Below are 13,469 nucleotides of genomic sequence, written 5' to 3'. Positions count from 1 at the left end.
TAGTTTCAGACTTCAGTATTATTTTAATACAATCATTCACTTTCTTTCGGTTTTCTAGATATTTGTTTTTAGAAATCTAGGAAAAACGTGTCTCGCAACACATGGAGTGTTCAAAAGTATAATGCTCTAGTGTGGGTGAGAAACCGATATGAGAAAACAAACCTATGCATGCAGGTCCCTGACTGGCTACACCATGATGAAGTGACTGGCATAAAGTTCGCGGTCTTGGTTCGTGCAAGTCGCAGTATAAAATTGTTCAGGTTGATGTTCATAACGTCACTCACTAGACTGTCTGATTCTGAATAGATTAAAGGATTGTTCAGACATGAATATTTACAGGATGCCGCCACCCACTTGAGAAAAAAAGCATGAGTAGTTATTTCCCAAACCGGTGCCTGAAAACCAGAGTGTGCTATGGCTACTTTTGACACAATTACAGTCACCATGTCCCAGGATAGATTTTAAAGCATGTTCTATTACTGTTCTATTACTCTAGCGACTGTTTACAGGTGCTATCTTTTTGTTTTCTAAGTGTTTTTTTTTATGTTTTTTTTTCTCAAGCGCCAACTTTTTCCTTTCTCCATGCAAAATCACATGTTGTTAGTTTTCGAGTGCTCTAGGTTGTCAACTGGCCAATGAACAAGCACAGTTTGATCACATGACCTTGAGATTTATCAGTTGTTTCATCATGCAAATGGAACGTTTAACTTATTTCTGCTTTACTTCATTAAGTATAGTCCATATAAAACTAAAAAACATAAACAACAAAAATACAACATGGTAAAAAAGGAACAACAATCAATATCCATATAATTATTTTTTTAGCTGTGTTTTCGACATTTAGGGCACTTTTGTTTTGAGAAAAATCACGATTTCTTTGGTAAAGTATTCCACAGCCAATCATTTTCGAGAATTTCTTTACTTTAATACACTGAGCTCATAATTTGCTATTTTCGGATGTTGTTTGTCATGTCACGTATGCAAAATTCCAAAGAATTCGATTGAATAGTTTCGAAATATCGTTCACATAAGACTTCAAGATCGATTTCCTCGAAAGTAGGTTTTTGTGACTTTTTGTGACTGGTTTTCAGGCGACGAAATATTAACTGACTAAAATGGTCAAAAGCATTAGTTCAATAGAAAGCATGGGCGATGGGGTAACCTAATGGTTCAAGCAATCGTTCATCACGCTGAAGACTCGGGTTCGATTCCCCACATGGATACAACGTGTGAAACCCTTTTTCTAGTGATATTTCTGACAAATTGCTGACAGCGTCTTCAAGCTAAACTCACTCACTAAATAGCATGACACGCCATTATATATTCTAACAGTCAAAGTAAATGTCTGCGTCGAGCTTTAGGAGTGCCACGACAAAGAAAATCGCCTCGTAGAGTTACGTCCCTTTGGTGATCTTAAACCTGCTGACCTCCTTTGTATCTGCTGACTGAACACTGAATTCGTAGTGGGTGAGAAGTAAATAATGGTTGCCAACCTAGAGGCAACAATTCTGTGTCAAAGAGCATGCGTTCATTATATATACTGACATCTTGTCCTTCATCAAACAAATATTGACCAGTGTATCCCGAAACTGACCAGGCTTTGTGATCGATACCGAAAATCAAGGCTATATTGCATGCCTAACCTAAATTAATGTTACATGAGAAGCTTTAGAATTGTCCAAATGTAAATTTGAATCATTTGTAGTGTATGCTTTCAGTCCTTGGTAAGTATAGATGAAACTGACATTATCAAATAGATTGTATTGCTGAAGAGCTACTCGAAGCGCCATAAAAATAGTCATATCCTTGAAATGCTCAATACAGATTTCATTTTACATTGTATGGCCAGACTTTGTTTGTGATACTACATCAAACAATGTGATAATGAATTACTTTACTAAATGACAGTAACTTTAAGTATATAGTAATGGTGTTTTCTTGTGTAAGGAACTATTGCGGCAATGAAAATATCAATAAGGGTTAACGCATGTGCTCACGACGCTGAACACCCGGGTTCGATTACGTGCATCGGCACAATGTGTGAAGCACATTTCTGGTATCCCACGCCGTGAAGTTGCAGGAATATTGCTAAAAGCGGCGTAAAATAATTCTCACCAATTAACTGACTCCTACTCGCACATATATTAAGAAATCTCGAAAATGAAAATGAAACAATTTGTACTGTTAAATATAATTATTTTCTAAACGCTTTCATAATATGAATACAACACAAAGTGCAATATTCCCAAGCTGCAATCGTTTGGGATCAATTAGAAGTATGTATTCAGTCCCTGATATCGTTGAAAAGAACTAGTTTACAAAAAGTCAGTAAAGGAAAGACCTAGCAACACGTAAAATAAACCAGTTTGTGCGTCAGGAACACAGTCTGGGAGAGTGCATCAAGATGCAAGAATTCACGTTTTTAGCTTCTGTCTCTGAAACGAGATTCCATCTTTCCGAGGAAGACGAGTTAGCTGGCTGCCAAACGTCTGGTCTGCACCTTTGTCGAACGGAGCTGAAATTTCCTGGCTCGCGCATCTAGTCACAGGCCCTCATGTCATTGCGAGAGTTAAAGCTTTTTATTTTAAAATATAAAAAAAAATTAAGATCACCCCCTACTTGAAACGCCTCAATATTGTACTGTGAGGCGTTTCCACACGGGGTTCATCTCAAAATGCTTATCTTTGTTTTCAAAAAGTCTTTAACCCTCGCAGTGACACCTGTGAGCCTGTGGCTCTAGTGTATTTTAGGAGGTATGTTCCTTCTGACTGACCAATGAAATGCATCCTTTCATATCACTTTCACTTGCTCCAGAAGGCGGCAAGAAGGTCAACAGCCACGAAAACATTGAAAAACATCTGTGGGCATCTTGGCGGTACTCTGCAAATGGATGACTATTTTGATGCACGATTTTGACTGATGCTGACCAGTCAGTTAACCCATTGTCAATGGAAGATGACGAAATTGCTGGTGGAAGGAGTTATATGTACCGAAATTGTTCCCTTTATCCCCGTCTTGTGGTTTGAATAACGATAAGCATGGGTAGACCGTAGATTCTGCAGTTATAGAGGAAGACGTTCCCAACTATCACGGTCCCGTCACTGGTTCCCATAATGCTTAGCCTGGTTTTGGGGTCGGTCTGTACTGGTCGTCTTATTGACAATTGTACACATAGTGCATCCAAATGTTAGAACATTGTTGATACGACTTCTGTTTCTTTCACCTTGACATGACTGAAAAAGAGAGATTTAGGTATGGGCATTATATGGAACATCAAATCTTTTGACAGCCATCTTCAAGTTCAACGATGCTGCTCACATAAAAAAGTAATGAAATATTTTTTTTTAAAATTTTTTTTAACAAAACAGACGTCATAAGAAAATAGGAAATGTCGTGTCTAACGGAACTCTTTTCCGACGGTATATTTTCTTTTCAACCTGGTCCTGATCTTAAAACGGATTGACGATGTTGCTTTAGGCGTCATGCCTCATAAATATATTGCTAACATATTGGTACCTTTGTATCTTCTACGACTTTCTGTGTCAGAATACCTCCTAACATATAGCGGTTTTACAGGATACAGACAGATTAGTCTGGTTGAGAGAAACAGGATATTCGATAACATCATCCCACATCATGGATAGAAGTTTAGATCGGGTTTCCCTTGATGCATTCAGCGGACCATTATCCGACAGGACAGGCGATAAAAGCATGTTTTTGTGCATAACAGAGGTCTAATATGTATCAGTATCCTGTTTCTGTTTTCATCAGATAAGGTACAATGGTATACGTCGTTACCTACTGCAAGCACATAATATTGTATACATGCAATTTATTGGGCGGTAGGTAGCTTTGTGGTTATAGTGTTGTTGTTGAGAATGGTGTAAAACAAAGCCACATGTAACAATTGCAGAGCACTTTTGTTGGTTGTTTCAGAACTATAAGTGAAGTTAGTACAAATTACGTTATCGATCTCGTATTTCATGACTTTTAAAGTCCCACAAATGTCCACTGTGGTCAGACTACTGGTTTCATTATAAACGTTTAGGAGTCTTACACTATTCTCTAGTTATAATATTATTAGAGTAGGTAGTTATATTATGTAAGTTTTGGTGATGGTGAAGGATGTTCATTTAAATTGTTTATGCTATTCGTACTGCTTTTCAATGCTTAAAAAATATAGAAATATATAAAATACCGTCCAAAGTTTTCTCCATCTTCAATGGTTTCCGGCAAGCATCTGTGGAGAGTTTCTGGCAAAAACAGGGCGAGAAGTCCTGCCACAACAGATGCAGTACCAAATATAATCAGCGGCAACACATGGCCGATGTCACCGGTTACAATCTTTCCCTGCAAGGAGATACACCAACCTGTTCAAAACATCAACCATTGTGCTTTTAAGTCCGACAAAGAATAACTATGTGCGCTGACTTCTCTTAAAAAATGGTGCGAAATGAAACGGGACGATAAGGTGTCTACCTTTTCTTCTTAAAAATACACATGGCTCTTTTTGAAGTAGATTGGCAACAATAAGGGGAACAAAAGGTGAAATTGGCTACTACTGCAATTAAATGACCCCAAACTTTAGCATAGTATCGCATTGGAGCAAATGCTGATTTTTGCTCTGGAAGTTGTGCCTTGGACAAACGAGTTCGGTTATATCATTGTGTGGCAGCTTTGTGTTTTGGTGAGAAAAAACAAGTGAAATAGAAACTTTCCGTCTGGAAGCAGAGGGGACGACATATTAAGCATTTGTTAATGAACCATTATGAAACAGTAATAATACCACATCTTTGAGAAAAAGTAAGTATGTTCTGACCCACCGGTGCAGCCAGTCCGAAGTAAACACCAAGTCATTATCCCTAAATGTGCCACAGACTGGATGCTGCCAGTGGTCTCCTTCACTGCTTACTCAGGTCGGTACATCGGCTTAGGGATTTGGCTACCGGGCATATTTGACCGATATCAGATCATTCATCCACACACTTGACCCGTATGTCAAATGTCTTCTCCAAATTTCCTCCTTCCGGCCTAGGCAATTCTTTATTACATGCACTGAGAAATAGTTCATCAGTGAGGGGAGCAAATGGGGATGACTGACAATCTTGTCCAAATATCAAGAAATTTTAAGTGCCCCAAGTTATGTGTCTTACTGATTTGGAGAAACCCACGAGCCAAGAAAATGTGCAGACAAACCTACACACATAACTGAACAGACGTGGGATCCTAACATACGAAATGTGGTTCCAAGTCTGGCTAGGGAATGCACCTCAGACACCAAGCGACTTACCAAATCTGCTATATAAGGAGCGATCATTCCCCCGACACGTGCCCATGAACCACTAGCCCCCATGGCTGAATTGCGCACAACAGTTGGAAAGAGCTCCGCCGAGAAGACATAGATTATGGCAAAACCTCCTGCTGCTCCTAACTTGCCTATCATGGCAAGGAGGACCGTCGCCCACTGATGATCTGAACATTACGAAATTATTCATCATTGTTATGATCACCTAATCCAACTACGGCATTCTTTAACAAACTAGCTCATTCCAGTTTTATGAAAAGAAAACAACATTTAGCGTAGTAACTGTAGTAACATATTTTCATTCATAACTTGGGCCTGAATCGCGAACTGCAAACACTGTAAACCATGTGACTACCTTATCCCAAAAATAGTATCAAATTATATGCCTCCACTAATCTTACGTTAAGTAAAACAAATCAGAGACACTTTGCTGAGTGTAGGCTAAGATTTCGCTATTAGCTTATTTTCAAATTTGGCAACCTTGCTTTAAGTGATGTTGGTTTCAGTTTGTAAGAATCTAACACAGGCCATTAACCATTGGTGCTGTATTGTCCCTTACAGTCAGTCCTTCCTGTCCACTAACCTTTGTCTAGACATAGGATCGTGACTGTCGTGAGAAGACAGGACAGGCCTCCAAGGATCATGCTCGCACAGTGAATAACTCTCCGTCCAACCTTGCTCAGTAGCAAGATAGAAATCGTATAGGCTGGGAACTCCACCAGCCCAGAAATAAGAAAGTTGACGTACAGGCTTCCTGCTCCTAAGTTATCCGTGTTGAGAGACAAGCCATAGTAGACCATGCTGACTACCATCCTGATATGACAATACAGAATTCTAGTTTCGCTTTCTGTAATTGTATGCTTTCATAAGTGACATTTCCTAATCAGTACCAAGACAGACCACGCACAATTGAGGAAAATAACTTTTCTTATAAAGTAAACTTAAAACTCACCAATTTAGAAATATTATTGCACTCCGGATTAGAAGAGCTGGAGATCTGAACATGTCTACCACGCTAGCTTTTGTGGTGTCTGTATGTGTGGACTCCTTTTGTTTGTTTGGTATATGTTGAAAGCAGCGATCGGGCAGCGTAACGTTGTTCATCTTGGCAGCCGTTGATATGATTTTCTCAGCATGTTTGTGTCGTCCTTCGCTGATCAGCCATCGAGGGGACTCGGGGATACAACTGTGAATAAAGAAATGTGATGAGTTCTGAAATGGAAGCATACATTGACAGGTGCTCGAATAATATCAGCGGTTGTAGGTTCTGAGGATACCTCTAATAGAACGAATCTCCTAATATATAATACATAATTCCTCTGCCCTGAGCAAGAGGGGTGAATTAAACTTTCCAATAGTCAACTATCCAGTCATACTGCATGCTACTTGTATGGTCTTTACAAGCAGCGACATATGGGTCTTGCTTAAAATTTATTTTATCAGGGTTGTAACTTAGACCTTAGTAAATTGTACATGGTTTTATGTTAGATAGGTGGAGTTCACGTTCGGATTTGTTGCATTCTTGACAAGGAATTTCTCGTGCAATTCCTTATTTTGCAAAGTGCATTATTTCGTACGTTTACGTTGGCGATCGACTTCCGTATGAGTGTGCTTGTTTTGAGAACACTTAGCATCAAAACTAGTATGTAGTGATGGATAAAATTAATGCTTCCGATATAGCCGAACGCATACAACAGAATTGGCTTTTCACACCTATATCGTTGTATGGCCTCAGGGCCCTTGCCCCTTCTACACGCAACCCGAACAGCGAATGGCACTTCTCCAAGGAAACACTGTCTGTTCGAACCAACCAAGAACTTTCCGGGTAATATGAAGAATCCTGAACAGTGTAGTCTTCTGCATTACCGGGAGAGTCAGAAGGACTGTGCTCCCGATGGAGAACCTGATCACTCCCCTGATATGCGCCAAGAGATCAGCAAGTACCTAACCGTGGACACCGAGAACAACCGAGTCTTACAACAGTGTACTTGGGATGCAAGCAAGGCATTTCAAAGGCGAGCTCCGCATATTTAGCATGCTATGCCTGAACCTCGCTAATCATGTTGCTGTCAAAAGGGACAGAAAATTCAATTGTATAAATGAATTCATTGGCTATAACAAAAAGGACAAGATCAGGTTTGTTGGCTGTGATTTTTCCAAGGCTTTATATGGGCCTATTCCACAGAAGTTTGAAAGCATCATTTTCTTGACGCCCTGGACATATTCAGGATTGTACCATAGATGGACCTCAGAGTCAGTGCAACGGGCATGGCGGAGGCGGTAGCAAAAGCAGCGAGCCAGGCCATCATGTCTTTTCAGATATGCTGTTTGTGCCAACGAATGGCGTCCATTGACAAGTTGTAGGGCAGTCTCTGTAAATTCATTGCACGATCGAAATTTCATGGAAACATTGTTATTATTATGATCGCGCACCCCAACACTCGTGCACCGATACAGCGTGAGCGTCGGTTCCTCCCAACTGGTTTTGATACTGCACCAAATGCAAGATTACAACAAACGGCAGTATCTTGCCACACCCTCATCCGAGCCATTTAACTCCATATACATTCTCAATACGCCAACCTTGCCGTTACATTACCAGCATTCGCAACATTAACATTGGTTCTTGTTCATAGAGTCAGAAAGAGATACAATCTTAGGAAGACCAAAGACGACATCGTCACACCTTATCCTTCTAAAAACATTTTAAGTTGTTCACTGGTCAAGAGAGAACCATGGGTTGAGGTACCCTTGATGTTTGTTTATGTTATAACTAAATACAGATCGAGGGTACATCAACCCATGGTCCCCGAGAGACCAGTGAACAACGTATTTATTTTACCCAACACCTCAATGTTAATTTTGAACTGTTTGAAGCATGAGTATCGGATCGTACACTTCAGCCAACCCGTGTGAATCAAACGATTCAGATCTTGCATCTTGCTGTTTTTTCCGTAGGTATTGTCTTAGTGAAATCGCCGCGATGTAAGCCCCCTTCTTAATATTCACGGGGACTGCAATTGAACGTTCTGTCAAAATTATTTTTTTTGAAAGATAGTCAGCTGTTTCCGTAGCCATCGCTAGATTTTGCGGACGACATAAATTTAACAGATTTAGAGTTATCTCCCTTCCATCCATATCCATTTGTTAAACATCGGCAGTTTCCGTTCATCATGCACCATTTAATGTTATTCGAGATAAGAAATAAGTAACTACCACGAAGTACTGAATGAGTTGCTATTGGCCGCGGGGTATATTGCAATGCACCTCGCTTGTACATTGAAAATAATAGAACAGCGCTCAACTAATCACACAGCGACCTTCATGTGTGAGGTAAGATAAGCCATTTACATACATGACCTGGTAAACGAAAGTTTAAACGTACCACCAGTACAGCAGGAAAAGGGCCGACGGTGCAGACACTGCTATGTCCAGATAGCGCCAATCTCTGATGAGGTATGCCATACCGGCCAATACCACAAAGCCAAGGGCAAAAAAATATTCGATGGAGATTCCGATAAGGGCTCTCTTACTGGGACCTACCATCTCCACACCTGAAAGGTAAATCTAGTTTAGATACGCAAAGTGTCAATACATGTGCGTGGACGATATTTCCGATTCACTCCGCTAAACATACACATTCGTGGTATCATAGTTGTCCACTGCTCGACTGTTTTGTACATAGTCTTATTTTATCCATTATATCCATACAGCGCGTAATTACTTTGGTGCCGAATCATTCGGTGTAATTTATTCAAAACATAAGCTTGATAAATCAAAGGGAGACAAACAAAGTGCAGGTTTTTTTTAGGTTTAGATTAATTATGGTGAATGTGTGTATAACAGGAAAAAGGCTGCTTACATCCATACATATATATATATATATATATATATATATATATATATATATATATATATATATATATATATATATATATATATATATATATATATATATATATATCTGTGTGTGTCTGTGTGTGTGTGTGTGTGTGTTAAAAAATATCAGTGTCATTCGTTATGTATCTCTGTGGGGTTTGTGTGTGTGACTGTGTATTCTTGGGAGGGTGGTGTGTTTGGGGGTTTGTTTGTCGTTGTTTATTTTGTTTGTTTTTGTTTTCGAGTAAATAATCGCGAATGGATGAAAACCTCAATTCCGTCTATTTGTACACATAGGTAATATGCAAAGATACTTACTCATGACAAATGTAATCGGGAACACTCCTCCCATAGCGAATCCATTCACAAACCGAATGACACAGTACACGATGAAGTTTGGCGCCCACGCGAGGCCAAGTCCACCCGCAAGGCTCAGGATGATAGCAAAATACAGCGTCTTTTTCCTTCCTACTCTGAAACAGTATGCAGGTCAATGAAGAACAGCAATGAACTTCATGTGGCTAAGTCTATTCGTGTACCATATCTGGGGAGTCAAATTTCTTGACATCTAAAACACAACATTCAGTTGTAAAAGACAGATTACGTTTGATTGTACAGTTATAGTGATTTTCACTTGAATGATGATACATGTTCATTTTGGTATATTTTTTTGAAAGAATGGGATATACTTCTACACAGCATTTGTACTAGAAGCAGAATTTTGATATTCTATATCGTTATGAATACTCGTCAAAGGATTTTCAGGGGAAGTGAAAAAATAGTCTATAGATTTTGAGTGTTGAGAATTTCAGACCAGAAACATCATTGTTAAACAAAAATGGAACTCCTGATGCTACTTGTATTAACACGGTCTGTGTGGAACCGGAGTCGATGCCCGTTTCCTGGTCTTACTTGTCGGATACAATGCCGAGTATAAAAACGCCGAACAGATAGCCTGCAGTGAAGATCATCTGGGCATGTGATGTGTCCAAGGCCGCTTCACACACCATATCCATCTACACAAAAAATAGTTCGCTACTTTGCATTGAGTAAACAACCCGGTTTTCCATTACTCCTTATTAACTTATGGAGTGGTAAATGGACAGTCAAGACGATTTGGAAAGTTCGATACTTCAAATGTTTATTTTTTTCTTTCTTTGTAGGTATAACAGTTAAAACCGGTTTGCTTGTTGTGTAAGTCCATGTAGTATACGGAAGTAACAATATTAAATTTACCGCCAGTTATTTTATCACTGGCACAAAATGAATCGTTCAATTTGTTGAACACAGTTCAACACAGGCCCAACCCACCCTCTTATCAGATAATGAAGGCACAAAACTGGCCTACTTTTATTTAAGTTTAAAGAAAGGTGAACACAAAAAACAGTGCCTGCTTAGCCAATCAAATCCCATTATTTAAAGCGCTCTGTCGAATCCCTTTATCAAAAGTAACAGGTGCGTAGCATGCCAGTTTTTACAATTTTTACAGAAAACAAACGTATTATGGAACGCTAAATAAATCAACTATGTTAGCTGCACAACTAATTGTGGCATTTGTATATTCAAACATAGTGCTCACTATGTGATTCGCCTTCAACTTCCCACATTTTCAGGTGTGCATGTATATATTTTTGAATGTTCACTTGTCAGTGTACCTTTCACTTTTAATGCTATTAGTTGTTGCACATATTCGACACAGGTAAAGTGTTGATTGCCTTTACTATTTGAATAAAATATATATTGTACATAATGCACATTTGAATAAACAATCTAAAAATGATTGAAAATAAAAAGCTAGAGGCGAATGCTTTGTTAATTTTACCAGAAGGTGCAGCTACAGACGTGCCAGATATATTCGAACACGTAATTTCCATATGCTTACATTTTGATTTAGTTAAGTATGAATAAGTTTCATTTATTTAATTTTCACAAGACCAAGGTCAATTTTGCACATTTGTGAGAAAGTATCTAACGTACAATCAAATATTTTCTGTTTAATTTTCCGTTGCTTATGTATTGAATGGCAACAATTATATTAAAATATGTACAATGCTTTGAACTCATTTTACACTGCGGACTATGGGATGGCGCACTGGGGAACGATACCTAAAGTGATAAGTGTGGTGTCCTCAGCGAAATACCGGTCGGAAAATTGAACGAAAGTATATATAGCTCGAGTCAGTAGTTCACTGTATTAAAGCCAGGTGTGACGTAAAGCCTCACGCATTAATCTAGATAAATGTATATTGTGTCAAGCTTTCTCTGGAAAATTTAATATGTGGGTCACCTAAAAAACATACAAAGGTTCAATTCTTTATACGGATTTACTGACTGGAATAACTACTTAAAGGCCAAGTGTGTCCAGGAAGTATATTCTTCAAAGATGACCCTACAACCCGCATACCTCTGTTACTGCCGAGTTCTGTATGATCTCTGTTGAGTACACCCACTTGTCACAAGCGACTTTTGTCATGTTGTCAGAGACCTGGTAAATATGACATTTGTCATACACCTGATCATCATCTTTGTCGCTTAGCGGTATAGTGAGGTTGATAAGACGAGCATGATAGTCCGACTGAATTTCATAAGTATCGTTTTCATACCCCGGAATAGCGCACCTGCAAAGTGAAGCCAGGAATATGACTCGATTACAAACATGAAAATATGACAGCAAAACGTAGCCATGTGTGCGAGATGGAACTTGAAGTGTATCATTAACTTGGATGGAATCAGAAGCGTATCACTGAACGAGAACCGTATCATTGAACAAGAACCGTATCATTGAACGAAAACCGTATCATTGTACGAGAACCGTATCATTGCACAAGAACCGTAACATTAAACAAGAACCGTATCATTGAAACAGAACCGTATCATTGAACAAGAAGCTTATTAGTGACAATGGGACGTATTAGGGAACGTAGAGCATATCACAAAAATGCGTATCAAGGAGACTTAACAGTGGACCACTGAACAAAAAGCGTTTCATTGCAGGCAGCGCTTATTAGGAAACAATCAGAGTATCACAAAACAAAGCTTAGTATTAAGGAAGGTGTCACAGACTAAACTGTGTACCACTAAACAAAGTGCGTATTGTGCTCGACAAATTGCATGCTTCGTTAAGGAGGTGTTCACACAACAAGAATAGGATAATGAATGGAACCAAGAGCGATTCGTTGTACAATCACGGAACATAAAGCGTATTATAAATTATCATTTAACAAGGAAAGTATCCTAAAACAACCGAATCTAGGAATATTCAGCATGTCTTGGAACTTTTTGGCATCGTGGAATCAGAAGCTTATTTTGGAACAAGCATCGTGTCATAAAAAGAGAGTATCGTTTATGAAAAAACATCGCGTGTATCTTGGAACTTTCAGCGTATCATGGAACAAGACAGATATCATACTATCAGGAACGTATCGCGAAACGAACAGCGTATCATTGAATACTGCATCATGAAACCTAGGTGAAACATGGACGTATAAATTACAACTTTGAAAAAAGTATTATTAAAAAGAGAAGCGGCATTTCAAACACATTTATGTAAAGATCACATATATTGTAGGTGATATAAGTAAATAAATCATTTATTGACATCGTTATAAACCTTGACATTAACACTACTTATTTCGTCATTTAATTACCTTAAATTGGAGGATTGATTGATTGACATTCACAATTTGAAGCGGTACATTTAGACTAGTATTTTAAAACGTGCCTACCTGTGTGCGGGTGTTTTCTGTATAAAAACGGATAAAACCATCCGAATTCCACAAGAAATTGCACTTAGGCATAGCAGAAAATACACCAATTTCTGATACCGCCCAAATTCTCCCAGATGGGACAGAATTTCGTCAAAGTGTAGCACCATGTTTACCGAACCGATTGTACTCACCAGCGGAAATTTTATAGTATTTGAGTGAGGGTCACGTGATCCTTGACATCATCGGATCACTGGTGATGCTGAACTGGCAACAGATGATTTAACATCTTTTCTTAACAAAGCTTCATGGTTGAAGTTACCCCGACATTTGAGATGATATAATTTATTATGATCGGTGCAAAAAGGTCCCCAAAAGACAATTTATCTGCAGCACAAGCGACATGTAGATGGAGGAAATTTCCACTGCAATAAAAACGTGTGCTTGTCATAGTAACCTGCAAGTGCAGCGAGGAATGTGGCACGATAAATAATCTGAGGTCGAGAACATGTCGCGTGTACCAGGAACACCCGCTATGTTCGCCAGGATTGTTCATGTCAGCAATCTCTGTGTGGCATAAG

At 38.9% G+C, this 13,469-nt stretch overlaps 1 protein-coding gene across 2 annotated transcripts; it reads right to left on the bottom strand.

Annotated features, from left to right (window-relative positions):
• Positions 1–2,175: 2,175 nt before the first annotated feature.
• On the bottom strand, positions 2,176–13,240 carry LOC137286370 (organic cation transporter protein-like). 2 transcript variants are annotated; one of them, XM_067818185.1, is made up of 10 exons: positions 13,083–13,240; positions 11,589–11,802; positions 10,097–10,200; positions 9,503–9,657; positions 8,691–8,859; positions 6,258–6,491; positions 5,889–6,118; positions 5,291–5,472; positions 4,199–4,350; positions 2,176–3,233 (listed from the first exon to the last, which is right to left on the bottom strand). In XM_067818185.1, the coding sequence occupies exons 2-10, from the start codon at positions 11,655–11,657 to the stop codon at positions 3,188–3,190; spliced, it is 1,341 nt and encodes a 446-aa protein (XP_067674286.1). In that variant the 5' UTR covers positions 11,658–11,802; positions 13,083–13,240; the 3' UTR covers positions 2,176–3,187. The 2 variants fall into 2 exon arrangements, with proteins under 2 accessions (XP_067674286.1, XP_067674285.1); XM_067818184.1 differs by having other exon boundaries at positions 12,910–13,102.
• Between the last annotated feature and the right edge of the window lie 229 nt (positions 13,241–13,469).

The sequence above is a fragment of the Haliotis asinina genome, chromosome 6, assembly GCF_037392515.1.
Source record: "Haliotis asinina isolate JCU_RB_2024 chromosome 6, JCU_Hal_asi_v2, whole genome shotgun sequence".
In the NCBI taxonomy this organism is placed as follows: domain Eukaryota; kingdom Metazoa; phylum Mollusca; class Gastropoda; order Lepetellida; family Haliotidae; genus Haliotis; species Haliotis asinina.
Note: the sequence above shows the minus strand (reverse complement) of the source record. Positions and strands in the feature narration are given on the sequence as shown.

Bases quoted from the DNA above. Each gene is read 5' to 3' on its own strand.
- LOC137286370 (XM_067818184.1), bottom strand. From the start codon at position 13,058: ATGGTGCTACACTTTGACGAAATTCTGTCCCATCTGGGAGAATTTGGG. The intron at 6,492-8,690 runs GTACGTTTAAAC...CTTTATTCACAG, and splicing joins CTTTTCCTGCTGTACTGGTG to TTGTATCCCCGAGTCCCCTC. The intron at 3,234-4,198 runs GTATTTTATATA...TCTCTTTTTCAG, and splicing joins GATGGAGAAAACTTTGGACG to TCATGTCAAGGTGAAAGAAA.